At 38.7% G+C, this 26,499-nt stretch overlaps 1 protein-coding gene across 1 annotated transcript in view; it reads left to right on the forward strand.

The window, feature by feature from the left end:
• Nucleotides 1-26,499, forward strand: part of HIBADH (3-hydroxyisobutyrate dehydrogenase) — a 101,255-nt gene that overhangs the window by 71,548 nt on the left and 3,208 nt on the right. The window contains exons 5-7 of the mRNA XM_040644151.1: nucleotides 14,561-14,694; nucleotides 16,997-17,073; nucleotides 24,219-24,375. Coding sequence (XP_040500085.1) covers nucleotides 14,561-14,694; nucleotides 16,997-17,073; nucleotides 24,219-24,375 — 368 coding nt within the window. The remainder of the gene's footprint in view (nucleotides 1-14,560; nucleotides 14,695-16,996; nucleotides 17,074-24,218; nucleotides 24,376-26,499) is intronic.

The raw sequence follows: 26,499 nt of genomic DNA on the forward strand, positions 1-26,499 counted from the left end.
AGCTGAACTTTCGAAGAATAAATGGATTTTTGCTGGCTAAGCAGAGCCTAAGATGGGTGCTAGAGTTGGAAGTGAGTGTGGGTACAACATACCAGGAAGAGACAGCATGACTGTAGGAAGGCAAGAAAGAGGAAGTTCATCTTTTGTACATGAGGAAAAGAACAGATCGTCTTATTTGGCTAGAATGCCAGGCAGTGGGTGTCAGTGGCTAAGAAATTAATCTAGAAAGATAAGGTGAGATCAAGCTTGGAAGAACCTTGCATGCCATGCTGAAAAACTTGTAATCTTGAGGTAAGTTAGAGATGTTGAAAGATTTTAAGGAGACAGATAAGATGAATGGTTCTCATGGCATTGGTGACAGTTGGGTTCAGGGGAGAGTATGCAGACAAAGACCAGCTAAGGTGTTGCAATATCTTAGGTAAAAGATGAGCAGAGCCACAACGAGAGCCAGTAGCTGGGAATGGAAAGAAAAGAAAAATGGGAGAAAAAGAAAATATGTTTCGTTAAGATGGTAAATTCATGTTTTGATGCAACTGTTCTGTTCGAAGTGTGTGAAAATCATAGGATATAGTAATAGATCATACAAGAAAATAAGTAGGACACAGTTGTGCTCCAAGATAAGATACATGTCTTCATGGACCAAAAACAGAGTGGAAATAATAGTGTATTGAATAATGATGCTAAAGCCATCAGCTAGCTAAGCTCTGGGTCCAGAACTGGGCAGTAGTGGCTGGGAGTTCTGTTCCTGGCTAAAAAGTACTCCATGTGAGTAATGGGGACTGGTCCCAGGCACACAGCTGGCAGACCGTGAGGCTCAAATCCCCCACTGACCATTGCCTAGGGCTATAGTTTTTAGCAAGCTTTGAACCTAGGACATGGAAAGACATTACAGTGGTAAGACCAGGCACTGAACCAAGCCATCTGTTGGCTCCATGACGGGATCTGTGATTTCCCTAATATCCCTAAAGAGCAGGCACCGCAACCCCCAGCCAGTGTAAGAACCGGTCCTAAACTGGGGCCCAGGGAAGCCAAAAGAGACAACTGCAAAATCGTAGACAGAGAGAAGTGAGCACAGATGGCCAGGGCAAGGGGTGGGGAGTTAACAAAAAGTTGTCCATTCACAATCAGCCTGCAAACTGAAATTCTACATACATAAAAAAGAAGACAGTCAACAGAATAACCGTACCTAAGGAATTATTAAATTATGTACTTTAGTAAGAAGAAAAAAATCAGTCTAAGGAGAAAGAGAATATAAGGAATAGTCATGAGCACAAAATGATTTTATAAAGTCAAATTTTTAACTTTATTGACTATTTTAAAAACCTGTTTTTGTGTGTTTTTAAAAAAGGTAAAAATAAAACTCTGGACAATAGATTTATTGTGTTTGGGGGAGTAGACTGATGTCCCCTGGCTTAATGCATGCTAAGGTTCACATGTTTAAGAGAAAAGAGAAATCCTGAAAAACTTCCAATGTTATTAGAAAAATTTATAGTTATATATGTTTAAAGTTTTAAAGGATTATCATTTAGAAGAACAGAAAAGTGATCGATAGCTTGCAAAGCCCACAGGAAAATAAAAAGGAACTTGGAAGACTTTTATCAATACAACAAAAGGCAAGAGAGGAAGGAAAAAAATTTTGAGGAAAATGAAAGTAAATATAAAAAATGTGCTAGAAATATGTCTAATCACAATAAATGTAAGCAAATTAAATTCATGTTTCATGAAGTTATAATTTAAAAATCCAGCTATCTACTCTTTATGAGACATGCCCAAACGTCTTTAAAAAGGAAAAGCTATGTCAAAAGGGAAAGAAAATAACCCACTGAGAAAATATTAACTGAAAGAGAAATTTCAGACTAGAATCAACAGAAATTAGTAGCTGGCTATAGAAAGGTAGGAAGAAGTCAAATGACTCTAAGGTAGCATTTTCTGGAGCATAGCCCCAGAGAAAACTAATTCTGACGATGTTCCTTGAAAAAAGGAATTTTGTGATCAAATAAATTTGAGAAATGGTGCATTTTCCCATCCACTTCTTGGAAATATTCAGGGTGCATATTTGCATATTTAAATAAGTCCTTAAATTCTTAGACGTTTAACTTTGTTTAGCCAGCTATGTATCTTTTACCACACAATGTTTAATCAACTTGAGGGACTTTTAGGTGGGGATTTGGAAATGACTAGGAAAGCTTCAAATGGAAAGAAGAGCTTCAGGAACCAAGAATTGAGCACTTGGTGCTGCTAAAAACACTCTCCTTTTTTCTGTCTTTATTATTTGCTTGTTTCTGCTATGCTTTGCATGTCAACCTCATTATCTTACTGCACACACTCTTCATGGGAGCCCTCAGCAGCCATAGCTTAGCAACTCAGGGCAGAACTCTCGGTTTTGTTGGATTTGCTTGGCTCCATGGACTAGTTACTGTTGCCCTAAAGATGGGATGCCCTTATTGCCCATGAGTACAACCCTTTGGCCAGAGGGGCTGGGTTTATGAACAGAAGGAGGATGGGAACGCTTATCGGCTGGAAACAAAACGTGGCTACCACATCACTGTAAACATCCATTAATACCTTGTGGCAGTCATATTCTGGGGAACTGACCTTGAGAAATGCTGCCATGGGATTTCTAGTGCTTGCGAATCGTAGTAGTGTCTTAACTGAGAGAGGACACATAGGAGGAAGAACCAGTTTGGGGTCTGTGTGAGGAGAGAATGGGAAGACAAAAGTTGTTTGAACATGTGGACCTCATTAGATTGGAAATATTTTGTTTGTTTTAGATTGGAAGATTTTTGAGCCTAGAGACTTAAAATACCATCCTGCCCTGAAGTTGCCGGGCATAGTGCTGTGTACTGTAGTAGGAGTTCAGTAAAGTTGAATGGATTTATGGATTAGCTGCAATGAATTGATCAATTTCACAAATTAGTAGAATTGGAGATGAGATTTATTTTATAGGTGAGGGCGGTGAGGCTCTAAGCTGTTGATTTGCACAAAATAATACTGTTAGTATCAGAACTGGAGCTTGAACCGAGGTCAGCTGTGCCTTCCCTACGCTGCTGCTTACTCTCCACGTGCCAGACTTGGTCTTCCTACCTTCTAATTGCCTGCTTAGGGTACAGCCTTTTTCTGATTTGCTTCTGCACAGGGGCTGCCTTTTTGTAGTTGGTCTACCTTGAATTGTAACATTGTACAATTCATACAAGGGCACCACCATTTCTCATGCCTGTAGGGAAAAAGGAAATTAAATAACCGTAGCCTCTTGGCCTAATTCTGGCTTCAAAATTAGGCAGAGCAGCAGCCCTCACATTGTCCCCAATTATTATTTTAAGATTATTGCCTTTTCTTAAATCTTGGAGCCATTTCACTTCACTTTACATCCTCTTGTATTTTATATGCCCACTCTTCAGCCCAACCATGCCAAGACTCTAGGTGGCATCTCATTTTTGTGAATGTTGGTGTGTATGTATCTGTGGCACATATAACATGCTGGGACTTTTTTCCCTACTACCATGTTTGTGGCTTAAGTTTAAGTACCAGTTCCTATGGATTTATAATCATTTGCTTCTTTCTTTAGCCTAAGCTTTTGGTTTAACCCATTCTTGATTATAGGTCTTGTGCTTTTGTCAGTCTCTTGCTTTTTTCAACGTAACTCCTAGATGACCTCTCAGCAGAATTTGTGCATATTGTCTTTGGGGAAGCCACCTGACCTAGTGAAGTTAGGATACTACTGGGAATTGGAGGATCTTAGTTTTACCCATTTGCTTCAACTGTATACATTTGCTTATTTTCTATTAATTGTTATTTTTTAAATGGAGGTTATAAGACTAGTGTGGCTTTCCTCAATTTTCTCTAGATAACTACATTTAGGGTTCATAAAAATCTTATTGAACATTATCAGCATATTAAAAGTTAACACCATCTCACTGAAATGCTCCAGTCTTTTAGTATGTGAGAATCAGAATGCCACCAATAAAAAAAAATTTTTTTGGTTTTCTTTTAAAATTTATTTTATTTTTAATTGTGGTAAAATACACATAACATAGAAGTTATCATCTTAACCATTTCTGAGTATACAGTTCGGTTCAGTAGAATTAACTACATTCACATTATTGTGCACCTGTCACCACCATCTATCTCCAGAACTCTTTTTATCTTGCAAAACTGAAATTATATGCTCATTAAACAGCAACCCCTTCTTCCCCTCTCCCACCATCCCCTGGGGGGAGTCACCATTTTACTTTCTTTGTCTTTATGTGAATTTGACTATCTGGGTACCTCATGTAAGTGTAATCATGACAGTGTGTTTGTCATTTTGTGACTGGTTTATGTGACTTAGTATGATGTCCTCAGGGTTCATCCATTTTGTCATGTGTTAGGATTTTTTCCTTTTTAAGGCTGAATAATATTCCATTGTGTGTATGTATCACATTTTGTTCATTCATTGATGGATATTTGGGTTGTTTATACCTTTTGGCTATCGGGAATAATGCCACTATGAGCATTGGTGTACAAATATCTCATTGAGACTCTGCTTTCAGTTCTTTGGGGTATCTATCCAGAAATGGAATTGCTGGATCATATGGTGAATCTATTTTTATTTTTATGAGGAACTACTATACTGTTTTCCAACAGTAGCCATCCTAATGGGTAGGAAGCTTTGTTTGGTATTCTTACAGAATAAATTCTGATTCATATATAGTGAGCCAGAGTCTAGACTTGGAACGATAAGTTGATTGTTGTCTTTTACGTGACATACTGAACAAGTTAAACTATTGGCTGTGCATGCAGTCAGGAGGTAGGGTGCGTTAAAGGGTAAGGAGGGAAGGCTATCTATGAGATGGTGATGTATGTGGTTTATTTTTTATTAAAAAAAAGGGGGGGGGCAAGAAATATTCCTTTTTGCTATGATTCATTCTCAGGAAACCAGATGAAGTGTTCTCCCCACTTATATTGTCAACATTCAATAGTTGCCTTTATCACATATTTGGTCTCGCAACACTTTGTAAAAGTTTTATTACACAGGTTTTAGTACTTGAAGTCGACCACAAATATAATGATTTTTTATTACTTCCTATAGGAGTGTTTTTCTACTCAATAAGGAAATAGTAAGTGAGATCCAAACCCTGTGTAAACAGCGTGTCCTTGATCCTCACGCAAATCTGGTTGCTCTTCCTTAATGTTATGTTGTGCAGCACCCGAAATGGTTACAGAACAACACATAATCACTGAGGGCCTAGAAAGAATGAGAGCGGGCTGCGTCCAGCTTCCATTTGGAAGCACCACTTCTTCAACTATGCCCACTCCAAAATGCAAGAGTCCAGATTCTCAAACGGATTCCTGAGTGGTTTCCAGAGATGATAACTGCTCAGTGTAGCTTTTTAGCACAGCCTTCTCTTCAGTTTCCTTGCTGTCCTCAGTTTATTTCGGTTTGCTACGAGGTTATCATCTTGCTTTATCTTATTCCTTCTTACTTTCTACCCTCCCTTCTGTGTCAGCCCTCACTTCTTTTTACCTACCCCCAAAGCAGTAACAGAATATATGCAAACAATCACTTTTCTGTAAAATAGAGGGCAGGTGATCATCGCCCTTGTTTTTCTTCTCAAGCAGAATGGAGGGGGGAAAGCCCGAGAGCACGGTGGAATATGGCAGTGATTGGATTACTCAAAATTTGGTTGCTGGCCTTGTTTTTACTTGGTGATTATTAATGCTGAACGTAAGGAATGTATAGAAGAGAGCAGATTCCTATCACAGAAAAATGTTGCAAATTATGCAGCTCCTAAAGAAAGTAAAATAGAAATTAGAAAAGTCTAATAAAATTGCAAGCTATTTAATGACTTTTTTTTTACTTGGCTTTTAGAAATTAATTTTAAAGCTGAGAGATACATTGTCTACAAGGTTTGGAGTTTTTAAAATCACAGTCTCCGAAGGCATTAAGTTAACTTTCTCCTTGGACTCCAGACATGAAGCTTTCAGAAGCTAGACTTTCATTGCAGTCCAACACTGTGCACCACCTTCATCTGGGGTGAATGTCAGGAATTGGTTTTTAAAGCGATTTTCAAAATGAAAGCAAACCATTTTGTTCTGATTTACCCTACCCTCTAAAAACTCCACTCTGTTTCTGTCTGATGGCTTCCATACTGCACTCACTGGTCCTTCTCAAGCCCGCCCAGCTCCATGTGGAACGTTCTGTTGCTCTTTCAGCATAAGCAGGTCTATTGTGATATTTATCTGAATTCAAACAAGGCTAATTAAAAGAGCTGCTGACAGTTGTTGTGATCTGACTTTGACTGCAGCTTGATGGTCATTATGGGTAAATAATGAACCAGGTCTGCAAATGTAGCAGCTGCCAACTTGGGATAGAAGAACGGCTATTGCTTCCAATTTAAGGATCTATCGACCGCTTCCCTTCTCCCTGCAGATCTTCTGCAGAAAACTAATGTTTTCTGCTGCTGTGTATTGTGGTTTCAGCTGTTTCAGATATAGCCTATAATTTCCTTCTTTAATATTTAACTTAGGACATTATTAGCTTTCAGAGTTAACAACTTTTCTATTTTGAAGAAGTTCAGCTTTGTCCTTATGCATGCTGTAACTAGCTAACCAGCTGTAGTTTATTTATATGTGTTTCATTTATATTATGCAGGAAGCAGCTAGTCGTGGAAGAACAAGGTATAGCTTTATGAAGATGTTTCAGAATCCTGTGTAGATGTTTTGTTTTTGGTTTTGTTTTTAAGAGATAGATGCCTATCCCCTGCTTTTGTTTTCTTAAAGACACCTGCTGCCAAACCTCGGTTTCCGGTTGTGTTCACCTCATCAGTGACTCCTGAAGTATTTTGATGCAAAAGCTCTATCAGTGCAGAGAAACTTCAGTGACTTTCATTAAAATGCAATATTGACTATATTGTCACTCCATCATGAGCTTTTCCTTGTCTTATTAGCAAGTAGGGACAGGTGCCTAAAGGTGAGAGAAAAGGCATATTGCATTCGTAGATTAATATGCTTTCCTGCAGATTTCCCACACTTACAGAATATAGCTTCTGAATTTAAAAGTCACATTCTAGAATTTAACACCAGCGAGTACTTAACAACACACCCCCAGCATTTGTTCACCTGCCACGGAAAAGGCTATCTGCATTATGTAAAGCACGAGGGTACAGTGGTGCTTTGTGCATAATGCAGCAGAGCTCCGAGATCTTGCTGGGAGGAAATGATCCCAAACATGCCCCTGAAAGACAAGTCTTACTCTGAAAAATAATGATGAAAAATTGTTTATTTCTCTCATGTGTTTGTGTCTGTGTTTATTTCAGGAAAAATTAACTAAACTTTGTTTATCTGACTCTAGAATAGTGTTGAGAGTGTTTTTGCTTTTCTGTTTCCAGCACGGATAATGCCAGAAATAGTGTTAACAAGGGGTTATGTTATGCTGGCTTATGTTAAACCAGATCACCCCCTAACATGTGCAGAGCCATTCATCTGTGTCACCAAAACCCAAGAGAACATCTGACATGGACTCTGAAACAGAAACAGTGATCACTTACAAATCAAACATGGCACGCTCTAAACTGATTGTGCACGGCAATCTTTTCTAGAAAGGACAACTAATTGAACATGATAAAGTGTAAAGTTAATTAACACCCTTAAATTTGTTGATTACTTTCACGGGATTATATTGTTCGATGAGTAGCAGCTTTCTGTCCCAGCTGTCGCCTTTTTCAGCGAATGTCGCCGGTAAACAATAGAGACACCATAACAAGTCGTAAATGGTCCCTGTGACAGCAGCCCCTTGTGAGGCTGCATCTGTAGAAAATGATTAGAACAATTGCATTTTAAAGACGGCTCACATTGCAGCCCAAGTCCCATTGGTCCTCTTCTTGATCTCTTTTGATGGCAGACTGGTTAAAACATTTAAGTTCTTTTGAGTAAATTAAGTGATTTACTACGTTTTGCTATATATCAATGAGAGTGCTTTGGTGGCAAGATTTTTTACAGTATCAAAAACAAATGTAATTTGATTGTACTTTTTAGATTTCAGTCTCTTCCCTCTCTGGATTTGAAGGCCTCTTTCTGATAGTCATAGAATTGAAAATGATCTCCTTATTTGTGACTTGTAAATGGTTATTCTAAGTTATTGGCTCTGTCATAACCCTTGGTTCAGCTTCTCAGTAAGGCTGAATTCCAAATTTCAGTTCTTTGCTGCTCTTAGGCCATGGACCTTGACGTATTGAAGTAGGTTTACTTGTTATATTTAACTTTTTGGTAACATTTGTGTGATAACTGTGTCAAATACCTTTCCCAAGTATTCTTTCATTTGAGCTACAGAGTATGTGTGGCCAGTGATTTTATCACTATCTTCAGAGGGAGGAACCAAGATTGAGAGGTGTTATAACTTGTCCAAGTGGGGTGACCTTGAATTGTGACCTCACTCCAGGCTTCTTAACTCAGATTACGTATTCTTCATTTTTAGTGTCTTGCTAATAATGTCTTTTTAACAAATAAATAAAAACGTGTGCGCTTGTACTTACGCATGCTTATGCAGCACTAAGTGAACATGCCATTACTGCGTATGGAGAATAATCCTGCTCCAAAGTTGAGCTTTTTTGATAAGCTAGAAAACATTGTCTTACTTAGTCTTAATTTGTATTCTTGGTTATTCTAGTAACCATTGATTTCTTCTCTGCCCACCTCCTACAAAGACAATGAACATTTATCACACACATGTTATATGCTGGGTGTCGAGATTCAAACAGCTCTTGCCCATAAGATCCTTACAAGACACACCAGAAAAATCATTGATTAGAGTAGTGTAAGTGCTTATTACAGATACCACTAGAAATGTTATACAAATAGAAAAAGGGGATTGTGATCATGAGTTGCTTCTTAGAGTTCACATGAGTTGAGCTTTGGAAGATAAGCAGGAGTTAGCCAGGCAAAGGAAGGCAAGGGAATTTCATACAAGGGAGTCGCCCAGAAAAGGCATGGATACGTTAAAAAAAAAAAAAAATCATAATCATTGCACATTCCAGCTACTGTAAATAGTTCGGTATGCCTAGCATGGTGGTTTTTGTTGCAGGGAGTAGATGAGAAAACCAGAGAAGTGGTTAGAGCCCATTGACAAGAGAAGTAAAACTTAAAAAGTCAGAAACCATTTTAGGAGAAAAAAAAGAAAGTTCATTGTTTCCCACGACTCAAGACCAAAGGGAAGATACAGTGAGTTATGTAGTTCTTCTTTGGTGAACATAAACATACAAGTACTTCAGAAAGAGTAAGTTTTACTTAATAGACAATGATAGTGTGGGGGTGCCTGGGTAGTTCAGTCGGTTAAGCGTCCGACTCTTGATCTTGGCTCAGGTCATGATCTCAAGGTTGTGAGATTGAGCCCTGCGTCAGGCTCCCCGCTGGACATGAGGCCTGCTTGGGATTCTCTCCCCCCTCTGCTCCTACCCCCTCCTCAAGCATGCACATGCTTTCTCTCTATCTAAAAATAAAAAGAAAGGGAAAACAATAGTGAGACGCTCTATAGAAATGCCAAGTAATAGTGAATAATGGCTTCAGCTGCTGGTTATGTTCATGTCGATGCATAATTTTTGAGACTTAAGCCTGTTTTGGTTCTTATAACAAATAAAACTGCCACAGATTGGGACACAGATAAACATAAAATATTAGACTGAGATGATTATTGTTAATATTGACCTCTATTGCAGGCGGGCTGAGATTAGAAAAAGATATAAAACAAGAGTTGAATTACCTTGAAAAAATTTCTACTGCTTTTGATATAAAAATATAATGAAGATTGGCTGTTATTTCATTTACCATCTTCCTGCATAAAGTTCCAAATGAGGATTTTTTAAACCATGTAACTCAATGTAAGGAAAAACTCCATTTTCCTTGAGGCTACTTTATTCCTCTCCCAAATAGTGTTTGCCAGGACCTCTAAGATACTCAGACCCATATTCGAAATTCATTGTGAAATCTTATGGTTTCATTTTTGTATTTGTTCTTAATTCTGATTCTCCGTTTTGTAATTGTTTTCGTCTAATAAGCGAACTTAAGTCTGTTGTGAAAAGAGATAGTGTTTTATGTGTATTTAGATAACAGGCAGTACTCAATGTCCATATATAAAACATACAAAATTATTTGTTCAGTTCATGTTGTTTTAAACTGCTCTGAACATGATCTGCAAATAGATTGAGAATACCTATATTCTTTTTTAAAATTTTATTATTTATTTATTTTTAAGGAAGTGGGAAGTAAGCTTTTTCTTTTCTTTTAGATTTTATTTATTTATTTGAGACAGAGAGCACGAGTGGGGAGGAGGATCAGAGGGAGAGGGAGAAGCAGGCTCTCCACTGAGTGGGGAGCCCGAGACAGGACTCAATCCTAGGACCCTGAGGTCATGACTTGAGCTGAAGGCAGATGCTCAACAAACTGAGCCACCCAGGCGCCCCCAGAATACCTATGTTCTTTTTTTTTTTTTTTTTTAAGATTTTATTTATTTATTTGACAGAGGTAGAGACAGCCAGCAAGAGAGGGAACACAAGCAGGGGGAGTGGGAGAGGAAGAAGCAGGCTCATAGCAGAGGAGCCTGATGTGGGGCTCGATCCCATAACGCCGGGATCACGCCCTGAGCTGAAGGCAGACGCTTAACCGCTGTGCCAGCCAGGCACCCCCAGAATACCTATATTCTTATCAAAGTTTTCAAAGCCTACCCACAGTTGATGGCAAGACCATTACTCTTTGAGAACAATTTGTCTCCTTTTTCACCCTTTCTCTTTCTGAGAACTCATTAGTCTTTCGATGACGAAGGTCAAACCATGGAAGGAAAGAGGGAATCAGGATTTGGTGGCTATTGTCCTCATCCATGACACTTGGTACATGATGCTACCTTTTGGCATTTACTTCTGAGTATATGTCTCTTTTCCCTAACTGTATTTTATACCTTTTGAGGGCAAAGACTGTGTTTTATACCTACTGTGACCTTACATTTTGGACTTCCTGGAATAGTTGTATTTCAAATATTCTCCCAAGCACAAGGATGGAGCAAATTGTTAAAGGCACTGAACAGATAATTGCTGATGATATTTTTCTTCTTTGAATCTCCAGATGACTGTATGTAGATGTTTCCTGTAGTATGCATCTGTCTTTTACTATTTATAATTGTTTGCCTTCTCTCTTCTCCCATCTCCATATACACGTACACACTCACCTCCACTACCACAAACACTAGGTTTCAAACTCCTTCAGGACAAGGACTATTTCTTCTTCCTTCCCAGGATTAAAAACCACTGACAAATGGCTCTCCAGTGGTCAAATTTTTTATGTCCACCATAAATAGGAGTGGAAGGAAAGAAAGAAGGAAGACAGTTTAGGTAATGGAGGCTTCCTGTGATACCTTTGAGAGAGAGAAAAAGAGTGAGAGGCTGACTTTGAGACTTAGATTAGATTTAAAGTGTTTCTCCCCTCTAAGGTTGATTGAAATTGAAGCAGACTCCAGGACAAGTGGTAGGATGGCTGTCCCCTTAAAAACAGGGTAGTCCAGCCATCTATTTTGAATGGTTTGGCCATTTGCCTTTTCATCTGTACAAATGAGTTCAGTTTTTTGTTGTTGTTGTTGTTGTTGTTTTTAAGATTTTATTTATTTATTTGACAGAGACAGCCAGCGAGAGAGGGAACACAAGCAGGGGGAGTGGGAGAGGAAGAAGCAGGCTCCCAGTGGAGAAGCCTGATGTGGGGCTCGATCCCAGAACGCTGGGATCACGCCCTGAGCCGAAGGCAGACGCTTAACAACTGCGCCACCGAGGCACCCCGAGTTCAGTTTTTCTGATTCTGCAGTCATGGGAGAAAAGCACTCGAGTTGTTAATGCTGTAATACAACTAAGTACAGGATGTATTTTGATATTGTATATACATTTACTTAAATGTAAGGTTAAAATACTTCTCCCAATATTCTAGCAACTGCAAAAGTGTGTAATAGTCTATTTTCCTGTTTTGTTTTGTTTTTTTAAGAATTTATTTATTTATTGGACAGGGAGAGAGAGACAGTGAGAGAGGGAACGCCAGCAGGGGAAGTGGGAGAGGGGAGAAGCAGGCTTCTCGCCAAGCAGGGAGCCCAATGCGGGGCTTGATCCCAGGGTCCTGGGATCATGACCTGAGCCGAAGGCAGACACTTAACTGACTGAGCCACCCAGGCACCCCTATTTTCCTGTTTTGGGAAGTGGACTTGAATTAAAGTGGCATGGCAATATAATAAATGTGTTATTTATTATTGATAGTCATCAAAATCTGTACAGTGTCTTCTGAAATCCATAGGATGTCTTACGTAACTTTGGAGTTTCACCTTCCTAGTATTATTTCCTAAACTCAAAATGGTTACATTTATTTTAGGATTACTTAGGTCTTAATTTTGCCTTTGCAATGGGACTAGGCTTCATAGTGTCACACATGTAGAGGAGTATGTATGGAAAGACAGGATTTGGTCCCAAGGAATGCCGAACCTTTAGAATTAGCAGTTTAGTCAGACCCTGACATTGGAGTGTGGGTTATGAAAAAGTCCAATAATGATGCCACCATATTGAGAGAAGGAGAGTGGAAATACCACAGATCTCTGAGTTAAAAGATGAGTTATTCTTCTGTGGTCTTCTCTTGCTTAAGTAACTTATTTCTTCTTTTTGAAATATGTGTTTGAACAAGTGAGAAAGTATACCTGTCAAAAGATTAACCAGCTGAGAACCATTGTCAGCATTAATTTTCCTTTAATAAATGACTCTCTGAAGCTATTTAGCAATCTGTAATCTAGATACAAAGCTATTGACCTATGATGGATAGCGCTGGATTTGTTTGTAAGCTTTGACTTAAATCGTATACTTAATTTTCCTAGGTCAGATCAACAGGATTAGGGTAAGGATAGTTATGTGGTTTGAATAAAAATGGCTCTAGAAATTGAGCAAACTAATTGTAAAACAGTAATGATGATCTGCCATCTTAGTGAAGTAAATTAGAAACTAACAAAGTGACAGTCACTTAAACTTCAACATTATCAGAATGTTCAAAGGACACAGACTGGCTGATTAAAAGCATTTGTTATAATTGGGTTTTTGTACATAATCATTTCCAAAGTGTGTCTGAAATATTGTGAAATAATGTAATTTAACCTTATGTGTGAGAATCTCAGGCTTTCATAACACATGGGCACTCCCTCTTCCATAATTATTTGGCTAACATAATGCTGACCTCTTTTGCTTTTAATAATTAGTTAAAATAGCATGAACTGTAAAATGGAAAAGGCTACTTGACTTGGCAATAGCAAAATATTCACAATTTCAGTGAAATAGGGATCTCTTCACTTGGGCTTTTTATATATATAAACTATGTATTTCATTGAATAAATTAAATTAAAAAGTAGGCCATTACTTGCAGTTGTCTGTTTTAATGGCCAGGTTTGATACATAGCACAGACAATTACGATTTCTTTATTCCTAGCTGTCCTATATAATGAAGTGTAAAGGCAAAAATGGTACTAATACAGCTCTTCCACATACTTTCCTGGTTTTGGTCAACAAAACCTAACTTGAAAATTATGAACTAAAATTTCTCTAATATTAAAAGCAATAATACTACTCTTGGTTTTATTTATAGTTAATTAAAAAATTTAGATGAATGAGGCTTCCCCCCCTTTTAGGACAAGTCTAGGGCATGTTTTGTGTGCTAACCAATCATTTCAATCCATGAATATGTATCAGACCTTTGTTAAGAGCTATGAAGGAGTAGCCAAACCAAAGCTCATTTCTTCTTCCTGCTCATATCACTAGGAATGAATTGTTCAAAAAGTATACAGCAGGAGGGAAAAGAAAAATCAAATAACATTGGAAAGTGCACATCAGAATAATCTGTCTAAATAAGCAACTGTTTTCTTTACCTTAAAAAGGACTCTTACCATCTGAAATGCCTGCTTGTCTGTGGGAGAAAGAGCCAGGTCTTCCTCTTTGTAGATCTCATCTGCAGATAGTATACAGAGAACAAGCTAATGGGCCAGAGACTCCCAAATCCGAACTCAGGCAGCAGACCCCTGTGGCTGTTCTCACACTGGTCAGGGCACAAGTTACCTTTTTCATATACTTTCTATTACTGAACAGATTTCTTAGAATAATAGGTACATGTGAATAAAATGCACATTTCAGAGTCCCCTATCTCTTATACCATGATTGTGCCAGATATTTGAGATGAATTGAGAATAAGAGTTTAAATCTGTATGTACCTTTTGGTTTATGATTAAACTCCACAATACTTACTTTTTAAAATATCCTAGGAGAGGAGCACCTGGCTGGCTCAGCCTGTAAGCAGGTGACTCTTGATCTCGGGGTCGTGAGTTCAAGCCCCATGTCGGGTGTAGAGCTTACTTAAACACACACAAACATTCTTCAGGAGAGATTTAGAGTGTCATACGTGCCTGACATAAATACAGTTTGGAGGCAAGATATTTTTATTTGTTTTGGGATTTTCTCTAATTTTACTATCTACTTAAACACTTGAAGAAATGTATCCTTTTGTTCTGTCCCTTTACCCCCAAACCATTCAGGTGTGGGAGCTGCTCGGTCTGGGAACCTCACATTTATGGTGGGAGGAGTCGAAGATGAATTTGCTGCTGCCCAGGAGTTGCTGGGGTGCATGGGCTCCAATGTGGTGTATTGTGGAGCTGTTGGGACCGGGCAGGTAACATTTTCACATTAATGACACTGACTTGATGATATAAAATTGACTAATGTTATTTCTCTTTCCTGACCACATTCTTATTTCTTATTCCTCCCTACTCTGTTCAATATATGGATTTTTTGTTTGCTCAGAGTTTTTGTTTTGTTTTGTTTTGCTTTTTTTGAGAGAGAGACAGAGAGAGAGCATGGGGTGGGGTAGGGGGGAGTGGTGGTGGTGGGTAGGGGCAGAGGGAGAAGGAGAGAGAGAATCCCAAGCAGGCTGCATGCCCAGTGTGGAGCCCAATTCGAGGCCCAATCCCACAACCCCAAGACCATGGCCTGAGCCAAAATCAAGAGTTGGCTACTTAACTAACTGAGCCACCCAGGTGCCCCTTTATTTGCTCAGATTTTCTTTAATTAATTTGGAATAAATTAGTTTTCCATCATTCCTGCTGGAATTAAGCCCACATGAGCCAATTAACTTATTAAAAATGTATTGAAAGTTCCATCATTCAGATTCTGATATATTATCCTAGTGACCACTGACGTCATTCTTAAAACTTCTTCCATATGAAGTGCTCATGGTGTCTGAGTTGCTGTTATCCTCCATCTATTTACTTGCTACAGTTCTGTTTGTAATATAGTCAGGAAGAAGTAACCTACACACTTTAATCTTTTTCTTTTTCTTTTCTTTTTTTTTAAATATTTTATTTATTTATTTGACAGAGATAGGAACAGCCAGCAACAGAGGGAACACAAGCAGGGGGAGTGGGAGAGGAAGAAGCAGGCTCATAGCGGAGGAGCCCGATGTGGGGCTCGATCCCATAACGCCGGGATCACGCCCTGAGCCGAAGGCAGACGCTTAACCACTGTGCCACCCAGGCGCCCCTAATCTTTTTCTTGAAAAGCAAATAATTTTCATTTAGAAATATATCAATTCTGTAATCAGCTGGAGGTGAATGACAACACTGAACTCTGAAATCAAACTAGTTGTCCCATCCCACCAACACACAGGCTCTCACTAGATATCCCCTCCTCTTAATCTTTGGTCCTGGTCACTGGCACCCTCTGTATCTTATTCAAGACTTTGGTATTATCTCGGATATACCTATTGTCTCCATTCTCTTGTCCAGTCTCCAAGTTCTGCTGATTTTTGCTTCAGTATCTCTCACTGTTGACAGTCTTCTCCATTCCTCATATTACCCGGTCCAGTCTCTCATTAGCTCATACCTTGTGTACTGCTCAGAAACCCTGGATGCCAAGTTGACCACTCTGCCCAACACTGTGACCAAAACCTACTCCATTAACGTGTGTGTATCATCATAGACATCTCCATTCTGAAACTTTGAATAGATGCCTGTTTCCTGTCAGGTCAAATTTTAACTCTCTACCCTAGCTTTCACAGCTCTTGCCCTAGTCTTACCTATCAAATTTCTCACTATTCCTTAAAACATGAGTCTGTTTTCTTACTGTTCTCAAGAACATCCCACGCTCTGATATATTTAATCCCTCTTATATATTCACCTTTTTCTTTGCTCTCCTCCCCTCTCTCTCTTGCCTGTTTAAATTCCTGCCTGGGCTTCTAAGACATGGGTTTAGGTTCCATTTCCTCTCAGCTCCTGCCCTCTGGAATTCCTACTTGGAATTCCTACTGTCTCTGTCTTGTAGCCATACAATTTTCCACTCAGTTGCGTGTTTGTTTGTTTGTTGCCTCTATCTTCACTGTGTTACTCCTTTGCCCCAATTAGATTGTAAGCCCCATTCCATGAAGAGCAGTCGTGCTAGGGATCTTGTGTACAGCATGATGACTAGAGCTAACACTGCCGTGTGATGTACATGGAAGCTGTTAAGAGAGTAAATCCTAAGAGTTCTCACCATAAGGAGAGAATATATATGTACCTGTATTTTTTGTATTTGTATGAGACGATGGATGTTAACTAACCTTACAGTAAGCATTGCGCGATGCATGTAAGTATGCTCCACAACCTGAAGTTAGACCGCGCTGCGTGTCAACTCTATCTCGATGAAACTGCGAAAAAAAGAGCAGTCATGCCACATAGATCAGTATTCCTTACAGACTGAGCCCACAGGAGGAGCTTGGCCGCCACTGCGGGGTTCTTACCCAGTGGAAGAGTCTGCTCCCAGATAGCCTGATAGGCTCAGAAGGAGCCATGTGGCACCACGTTCCTTTGCCCATTTGAGAGAATCAACAGTTAAACGCTCCGACTTTTAGAAAGAAACCTGTGGAGTTGGGGAAAGAACAACTTCCTGTGAGCTACAACTTGAAAATGAAGGTATTTAATAGGTACTCCATTTGTTTTCAGGCTGCAAAAATCTGCAACAACATGCTGTTAGCTATTAGTATGATTGGAACTGCTGAAGCTATGAATCTTGGAATCAGGTTTGTTGAAAATACATTTTCATGTACTAACAATTTTTATGAGCTTCCCTATTTGATTTTCTGATGTTGAAAAAAATGTTCATGAGAGATAAATGAGTTGATCCAGGAACATTCTGAAAGTACTTCGTTATTGAACTTTAATAGACTTGGCTTATTTGACGACCAATAGGACCCTGGAGAGCATGAATACTCTTTGCCATAGCCATAAAGTGTATCGTGCTGTGTGTTCGAAGTTACATTATCCTTTTTATATGGGAGCTCCATTTCTTCTCTTGTACTGAAATGCAAGAAACACTTTTACTATAAAATTTAAACGGACTTTGGCAGTGTAGGGCAAATTTGTATAAAACGGCGTTTTAATGTATAGCGAATTCAAGTATTATCCAACCACATGACTGATTTTACGTATCTACTTTAAATTTAGTCTCCAAAATCTACACTAAAAGGGTTCTTGATTGGTCTTGGGATAAACTGAATGGCATTCATAAAACTGCAACTCATGTGCGTAATTCTTTCATTTTAACTTGCTTGTGGTTTTGTTACTTTACATTAAGGATCTATCTTTCCATTAAAATAAAATGGCATTCATACTTTGCTTAAAGTGATTCAGGAATTTTCCTTCTCCTATGATGATCATCATCCTTCAGGATGCTTAAGGTTAATGTCTTAATTTTAGCCTTTAATCTTTTGGGTTAGGAATGTTACATATGATTAATCACCTAATTAATTTTTTGAATGTTTTGTATTTCATGATAATAAATACATGTTTCTTACTTTAGAAAATGCTTAATTAGCAAGATGCTTTATTCAGGTGTTTTCTTCATAGTTCCCCAAGCTGCTTACCAAATATATCACAAATCAGAGTAGTGTTTCATATCACAGCTTTTGATAAAAGCAATAAAAAGAGCCAGAGTGCTTGAGATATTTTTTAAAACACAGTAATGGATTCACATTTCCTCTTAATTACCATATCAAGATGCTGTTGTTTATTGAATTGCCCTTGTCTCAGATGTTAAACTATCTTGACCTATTAAGTTGTCATGTTGTAATTGAGATAAAAGAGGAATTTGCTTTGCATCAGTGCTAATTGGTTTATCAATATCCTGTACCATTTACATTTTAAAATTGAATGTCTGTAAGATGGTAAGGCCTATCTGTACAAAGCCTTAATAAAACTGGTAGTATACAGGAAGCTGTTCAGAGTGGTATGTCTGTACGTAGCCAGTTTTTAGGCTATGGGTCTCTTACTCATAAATGAAAAACTTGTTACCAGTACCTTGTTTTCATGTCCATCCTCTAGACTAATTTCATGGAAGAGGAAGATGTAAATTTCCGGAACCAAAATTTCGTACAAAATTCATTGGTGTTGACAATAGGATTAGAGCATTAGTGTGCGTATGCATCTTTAGAATTCTATCTTCATTCTTCTGGGTATAAATGAATATCTGATAAAAAAGCAAACGCGTAGATAACCTAGGCTATGCTGTGCTGAAATTTCCCTCTTTATCTTTGCCAGTTTGTTTCATATCCTGCTTCTTACTCTGAGCACCACTGGATCAGGGTATTCCTTAGGTGTAGTGATGAATCCTCTGGCCTTCCTCAGATAATTTTCCTAGCGAAACTCTTACTAGCTGATCACTTGCTATTCTAAAATGAAATCTTTGTATGCTTAGTGCTTATAGAAGTCTAACTCCAAACACCAGCTAATCAAGAATAGTATGAAAGTCACTTGAATCAAATGAATTGAATAAAATATATACAATGAAATATATACATTGGCTACTACAGTGAGTTTGTTATCAAAGAGAAGAGGAAAAGTAATAAAATTTCCAAATAGAAATGTTAAGAGCAAAAGCAACAAATAGATATCCCTTTATTATTGGCCTTAATCCACTATGATAGAAACAGTGTTTAGAAAGATGAACCTTTAAATGTTTAATTTTTCTGAAACTGTACATACATTAGTTACCTATATATACATATATATAGATATATATATGTATATCGGTATTTATATATTTGCATATATCACATATAAAGAATGGACACAAATTAGGAAATCCCTAGTTTTCCTTAACTATTATAATAATTTGTGAGCTTCTGGTGCTTCAGATTATTCTAATAAATTGCTTATTTTCATAACATTAGGATTTTATCAGTTTATCTTGCAAAGATTCTCAGTGGTTTGAAAGTCCTAAAAATGATTGCTTCTGCTATTGTCTTTTCTCCATGGTTTACAGACATGGTTTAAAATGACAGGATTGTTCTCTAATAGAGTATAGAGAGTGGCCACGATTTATTGAGCTTTGCAAGGTGAAAGAGAAAATTGGCATCAGCAAGCATAAATTCCCAAGTAGTAAATTCCCACATAGTACAGCATCCAAGTGGCTCAGCCACATTTATATTCTGTTCACTCTGAAGTGAAATTTTTTTAGAGCATTAATGTCAACATTTACAAATTGAGTCACCTATTCCTATGAAGTGATCATTTCTGATTAATTTCATCCTTGTAAGTCAGTATTTTTTCTAGAACACTGTTTCCCATTTAAAAAAAAATAGAAGAATAAAATCTTACAGTTTAAAATTCTTATTGACCCTATGATCTTTTACAGTGACTCTTTATGGATGTTAGTGAAATTTTAAAATGCTATTTTAAAAAAGTAAAGCATAAAAAATATGGGTATACAATATATTTTGAGAATCTTTTTTATTGGACCTTTCTACCTTCCAGTTGGGTTCTAGTTGGGACTTAGAACATAGGTTTATGGCACCGAAGGTGCCCTGCTTGCATTAGAGAAGTTTTGTCCCCGTGTATCACAAAGGAACAATGTTGATTATGGAAGTGTTGTTATTATGTTTTTATTTTTGATCCACTGGGAATTGACTTTTTTGTTTTTCTTTTTTTCCAATATTGGTGGTATAGCAGGTCATTTGCATTACCAACCAGGGACCAGGCCCCTCTAGCAACAACCATATTGTCTTCTTCCACCTTAAAGGAAACTTTAAACAGTTGAACTTCTGGAAGGCCTTTCAAGATGAGAACTTTCCCACAAGCATAATTTTAGTTTCTTGGCTACTGCCCTTAGGATTCTGTTGCATTTTCATTTAGGTGATGATGACCTGAAGCCTCTTAGGTGTATACCCTAATATATATGTGCAATAGATAACAAGTGGCAAAAGGTTTACAATAAAAGTTGGACCAAATTTCTTAACAAACTGATAAAACATCATCGTATTGGCTTATTGACTGTTAAGTTCACTACCCACATGACCCAGTGAGACTCAGAATGGTGGGATTTTGGGTGTCTGACAATGCCTGCATCCCTGCTCTGCCACAGACTTAAGCTTTTCTCATCTATAAAATGACAAAAATAATAGTATCTATCTATAGGATTGTTGCTAAGATTAAATAAGTTAATCCATGTAAAACTTTTAAAACAGTTCCTGGCGCATTGTAAGTGCTCAACATGGTAGTTATTGATGCGATTGATGGTGGTGGTGGTTAGTATTTGAATTGGTTGTACTTGTAAAGTGGTTTCTTTGTAGCACTTCTCACCGGCTGGCATGTCTGTTTATGTGTTTGTTTATTGCCTGTCTCCCCCACTAGAACGCATGCTCCATGAAAGGGGCTGGCTTTATCTGCTCATTGCTGTATCTTAAGGACATACCTAGCACATAGTAGGTACTCAGTGGATGAAAGAGGGAGAGAGAGAGAGAAGGGAGGCACTTCTCCTGCCTCAGGTAAAAGTTACCTGTGTGCGTCTTAACTGGCCCATTCTTGGAGGGCAGGCACAGCCTCTTCTTAGCTTCTTTACTATGTCTCCTTGGCTCCACGCACAGCGCCTGCACATGGCAGATCTGTGTAAGCAATGATGAGTAAGTGAATGATTGATTAAAACTGACATAGTCTTAAGTGTTTCATTTCCAGATCTGTTTCTGTGATACAAATGTCTCAGTTTAGTGACATAATTTGCTTTGTTCTTACGTAAAACCAGACGATGTAGATACTTCTTGAGACTATAAGGCGAACAAACTTTTTTGTTCCTTTTTAAAAGCCCTGGTTATAGTGAAGGCACATTTGGATTCTCTTTAATTTTTTTTTTTTACGTGTATGCATCATTTTTACTTCTCTCAAAAGTTCATTTAGAATTCTTGTGATTTAAAGGTGAGTAGATTTGACACAGTGACGTTTATTTGAGTTGCATTATATATGCGGTCAGAGCAATGAATTCATTCTCTGTTTATATCAGAGAACATTCCAGCAATTGTAAAGCCACATGCATGCACGCGCACACTCTCGAACCAACATCCAGTGGCAAGTTATTATGGGGACTGACAGACTGTCATCCTTTTGATGGCTTGAGCTGTATATCTCCTGAACAGCGATGGGGCTCTTATGCAGAAAGTATCATATGTTCCCAGCCAATTTACAGGGAAACAGCAATAACATTTTATCATGGTTGAGAGCCCAGTAGCTGCTTCCTATTAAACTTGCCCTTTCAGATACCTGTCTTGGATTAATTTGTTGATTTCAAATGGAAACTCAGTCTTCTCCAGTGAAGCATGACGTTCTAGGATAGACTCTCTGAATGACAATTACTGTGTATTCTAGCTGGTTTCAGACCATTACAAGCCTTAGGCACAGTGGAAGACAGAGGACTTCAGTAACTGATTTTAATATTATGTCTAATTTTAACTGTCAGTTATATATGTGCCAGTGAAAGAATCCTCAGAAAGATGAAATGCAAAACACTTCTAACTTGCTCTTTTTAATGATACACTTTGCTGTAGGGTGGGCAGTCGGGGGAGGAAAAGCGGAGAGGGAGTAGCCGTCTCCTAAAGGGGAGTCAGCACAGTGGGGAAGCATCAGATTTGAAAGCGAGCACGTAACAAACGCCACCTGGCTTTTTTGCGTGCCCCTCGGGATGCTTCTGAATAGTAATATGTTCACCAAACAGGGTTCCGTGAATCAGTGCCAGTATTTTTCCTCAAACACTCGAGAAAAATGAAATGTAGGGTTTTACAAAGGATAATAAGCTTTGCTCACCATTTTGGTGAGTACTAGAGACAGAGCATGAATTGCTTTAGCAGTAAAGACTGTTGTGAGGAACTGTTGAGTATAAGCAGGTCGATGATGAAGAGAGGAGCATCTCTGCTGCTTTGAATGTGATGAGCCATTTTAAAAGAAAACCTCAATTCAGAAGCACCTAAATTATATTTCAAGTGCAATGGAAGAACCATGCTTTGGGGTCTTAAAAAGGTTTCCTACTCACAGAACACATTAGACATAGACATTCTTGAACAGTTGTGCTTAGAGAATATACTTGCAGTTATACAGATTAATTAATTGTTAATATATATAGGGTTTTACTTTTCTTATTATTCCCTATGTATGCTGGCTTTATCTTTTCCCAAGTTATCCACTATAACAGCATACTGATAGCCTCACTTTATTTAAAAGGGGAAAGAAAGCAGCAATAGCAAACTACACCAGTAACAGACTTGGATTTTTTTTTTAAAAGATTTTATTTATCTATTTGACAGAGATAGAAACAGCCAGCGAGAGAGGGAACACAAGCAGGGGGAGTGGGAGAAGAAGAAGCAGGCTCATAGTGGAGGAGCCTGATGTGGGGCTCGATCCCATAACGCCGGGATCACGCCCTGAGCCGAAGGCAGACGCTTAACCGCTGTGCCACCCAGGCGCCCCCAGACTTGGATTTTTATAAAGGAATGAATGAATGTTGGGTTTCTTTCTGGCAGTCTACCATTGAACAGAATGTATGGCAGCGGATTTAGAGCGAATCTTCTCTGTTATAATCCTTAAGAAAACCCCCTGTAATAACACGGCCCACCATATGAATTCACATATGTGGCATGCCATATATATTCCTTGAACCATGGCTGCTGGTTGAAAGCCTGATTATATAACAGTTGTATTGTGTGGTAAATCCATACATATCCTGGCTGTCAGCCCTCGCCCCCTGCTGTAGCATAGGAAGAATGTTGTAATGGTCGTGATACTCACATTGGGAAATAAACAGACATAGGTTTCAAACGCAGGAAGTAAACAGGAACTTAGGCATGCCAGAATACACAATCTGTTTCACATTTTCATGTGTCTCTTTTCAGTCTTTCTTTTTTTTTTTAATTCTGGAAGAGATTCGTTCTAAGAAAAAGCAGAAAGCTTTTATGACAATTGTTTTATAATGGCTCTTTGTATGAAAGAAACCAATAAATTGCTGGGTAGAAAGTTTTATTTGAAACTTGATTCAGTGATACTTAGCAAGACTCTGCTTCCCAAACTGCATTAAGGTACTCAGAATCAAAGTATTGCCGCATTTTGATTCTCTTTTTTTCTGGGTCCACACTGAACAGCCGTTGATGCCATCAGCTCAGTGATAGAACAAATGATGTTTCCGCTTGGGCAAGCTTTGTTTTATCAGGATCAGTAACCTTATCAGCAGTTGACCCAGAACTATAATGCATGTCTCTGAATAGATAGCATATGTCACAGCTCTGTGCAGACTTGCTTCATAAGCAAGATCGTCTAATGAAGATTTAATAAATAAGGAAAAGTTTGCAGCAAGAAAGGTCTTCTTTTGTAATGATAACTTCTCTTAAGCTCGTTTTACTGCCCATGGCTCATCTCTTGCATTCATTCTCATAAAAGCTAAAAGAATAAACATACATATAAATGCATCCACACGGACTCGCATGATGCATAGTTTATCTGTCAGTATTTCTCTCTGAAATATATCATTTGTGAGTGAAGAATGTAGAATTTAGATTATCACATTGGTTTAAGGTTCTTATGTGACACATAAATGCAATAATATCCAAAAGACTAGAAAACCCACGTGTGTGATAAACCAACAACACTTCGGCGATTGTGTGGTGTTTCTGAAAAGTAAGATAGTGCAGAAGGTTTTCTCTCAGTGCAGAACTTCCTGGCTCTGAAATGTTTAATCACGCACTTTTAATGCCCTATAATTTAAGATTGGGTTCTTTGCGCTCATCAATCTGCTTTGATTTTTGAAGACATATAATAAATGGGGAAAGAAGATGGAGCATCCTCATACGTAAGTAAGTCACGCATGACTTGTACATTTTGACATTTAACACTTCTTTTCTTTGACCTTTCACAGGTTAGGGCTTGACCCAAAACTATTGGCTAAAATCCTAAATATGAGCTCAGGACGGTGTTGGTCAAGCGACACTTACAATCCTGTACCTGGGGTGATGGATGGAGTTCCGTCGGCTAATAACTATCAGGGCGGATTCGGGGCAACGCTCATGGCTAAGGTATGGTAAATGCAGCGACGACCCAAGAGAGGGGGAAGAAATGCTTAATGGTCTAATCCTTCACTCCCTTTTAACAAAACATATATCTATCCTAGAAGGCAGGATTACTAAAACAGTGACCCACTCACTCACTGGAAAGGAGTTAAAACTTAGCTTCGATAAAAATCCTTATCTTGTTCATTTCAGATGAGCAGAATAGGCTGGGGGTTTTATTTTGTGCGGTTTTGGGTTTGTTTGTAATATGAGATGGCAGCATTTTGTTCTTCATCAGAAATTTTCGTTATTACCAAGTCCTTAGAATGGAAGCAGTAAGAATTTTCTTAATACATTGACCTTGGGTACACCCATCACAAAAGAAGAGAGGATCTTTCTCATGATAGTAGATTTCTAAATACATCTTCCTGTTTTAAGAACATGTGTGTATTTATGTGTAAAGTCATTTGAAAAGCACATTATTGACCTCCTCCTATTTGTGATCTCAACTTTAGAAAATACTTTTTAGGGAAATAGACTTTCAGATTTCTGCATAGAGCTGTTACCCACCCACCACCCTGCCCCCGTAGTTGACACACCCCCCATTACAAAAATAATAAAGCCTATACGCGGACACCATTTTCAGTTTACTTTCCTTTATTCTCCATGACATTCTGTCCATTCTGTTTCTTAATATGCCTTGAATTCATGCAGCCCCCTCTCCTGCCACTACCACTACCTTGCCGGGCCTCCTTTAGATTATTCCACATCAGCCCTTTACTGGTCTCCTTGCCTTTCATAGCCCTCTCCGGTTCATTTTCTACATCATGGGAAAGAGCGGGCTCTCTGGGGTGTAAAAACCCGGGTGTGCCTTTTCTCCTACTAAGTCTCTGTCTCTACAATCACTCGTAGATGAAAGTCCATCTGCAAGTTGTCTTACGAAGCCCTTAATGATTTAGCCTTTGCTTGTCCTACCAGTTCGTTTCTGTCCTCGCAGCCCCTCTCTTCGCTTCAGCCACACTGAACTCATTTCTGCCTGTCATCCCTCACTTGCAGACCTCCAGGCTGGCTCTTCTCTCTGCCTGCACCCCATTTGTCCTTGCCCCCTCCATCCCAGCTTCTGGCACTGTTCCTGGCGAATCGTCAGCGTGCTTTAAATATTTATTGGATAAAGCAGTGTTTGAACTATTTTTTATTTTGCAGTTTGGTTCCCCCTCATGTGTCATTTAAGAAAATACTTATTTTTATGCCAATCTGTATCCTGTATTTAGGTTTGCATACCTTCCACACAGTCTTTTGTAATTGTGCTGTGTGGCTGTTGTTAGAAACAGGAAGGAGCTCCTTAAGTATATTGTTTTCATTGAAGCTGCAGGTGATTTATTAGGGCACATGGCAGAATGGAGGAATCGCATTTATGCTCAGTTTCCATTCTCTTTCCCCATGAAGTGGGTTGTGAGCCGGTAGCGTATTCGGTTCCTGTAATACCGCTAATGGTCAGAACAGAGGAAGCAGCTAACAAGCAGAGTGTAGTAAGAAGTGGGAGGCTTCTCGTCCAAAGGCTCAGATGAGCTGGTCTGGCCTCCTGGTCTTCTGCCGTGCTGGCTTTGTCTGGGGACTCTGCCCTCGCTGCCTCCCCTGTGTGGTACACCTGAGCTTTCGCCGTTTGCCGAGGTGGCGCTGCCCAGGCAGAATCTGCCATGGTTAAAGTCTTCCCTTTAAAACGATTTTCTTGGTAATAAACGGTAGCATTCTCAACTAACAGCATGAGACAGTATGGGAGTAAAACATATGGAAATTACTGTTCTCCTTTATTCTCCTTTCCTCTATGAAATGCAGTTGTGATTTCTCTCATAAAGAGGAAGACTTATTAATTTTGCTCGGAATGAGAGTACTTAGGAACTTTAAAAAAAATCTTCCATCACTTCAGAGTGCTGTTAATAAAAACACACCATCGCTAATTAGATTCGTATAGAGAAATTGATGGAGGTTAAAGAAATCCCCATCGATGCCACATGGATTAAAGCAGCCATACCTGCTTGGGCAGACCAAGGCTTTACTTCCTAAGAGATGTTTTGCTCAACTGCCATTAAATGTATATGATGTTAGTGTGTCGCTGAAGTAGAGGCCTGTATATTTAGTTCTAGGTCTTAA

The sequence above is a fragment of the Ursus maritimus genome, unplaced genomic scaffold (assembly GCF_017311325.1).
Source record: "Ursus maritimus isolate PB19 unplaced genomic scaffold, ASM1731132v1 scaffold_3, whole genome shotgun sequence".
NCBI classification, from domain to species: domain Eukaryota; kingdom Metazoa; phylum Chordata; class Mammalia; order Carnivora; family Ursidae; genus Ursus; species Ursus maritimus.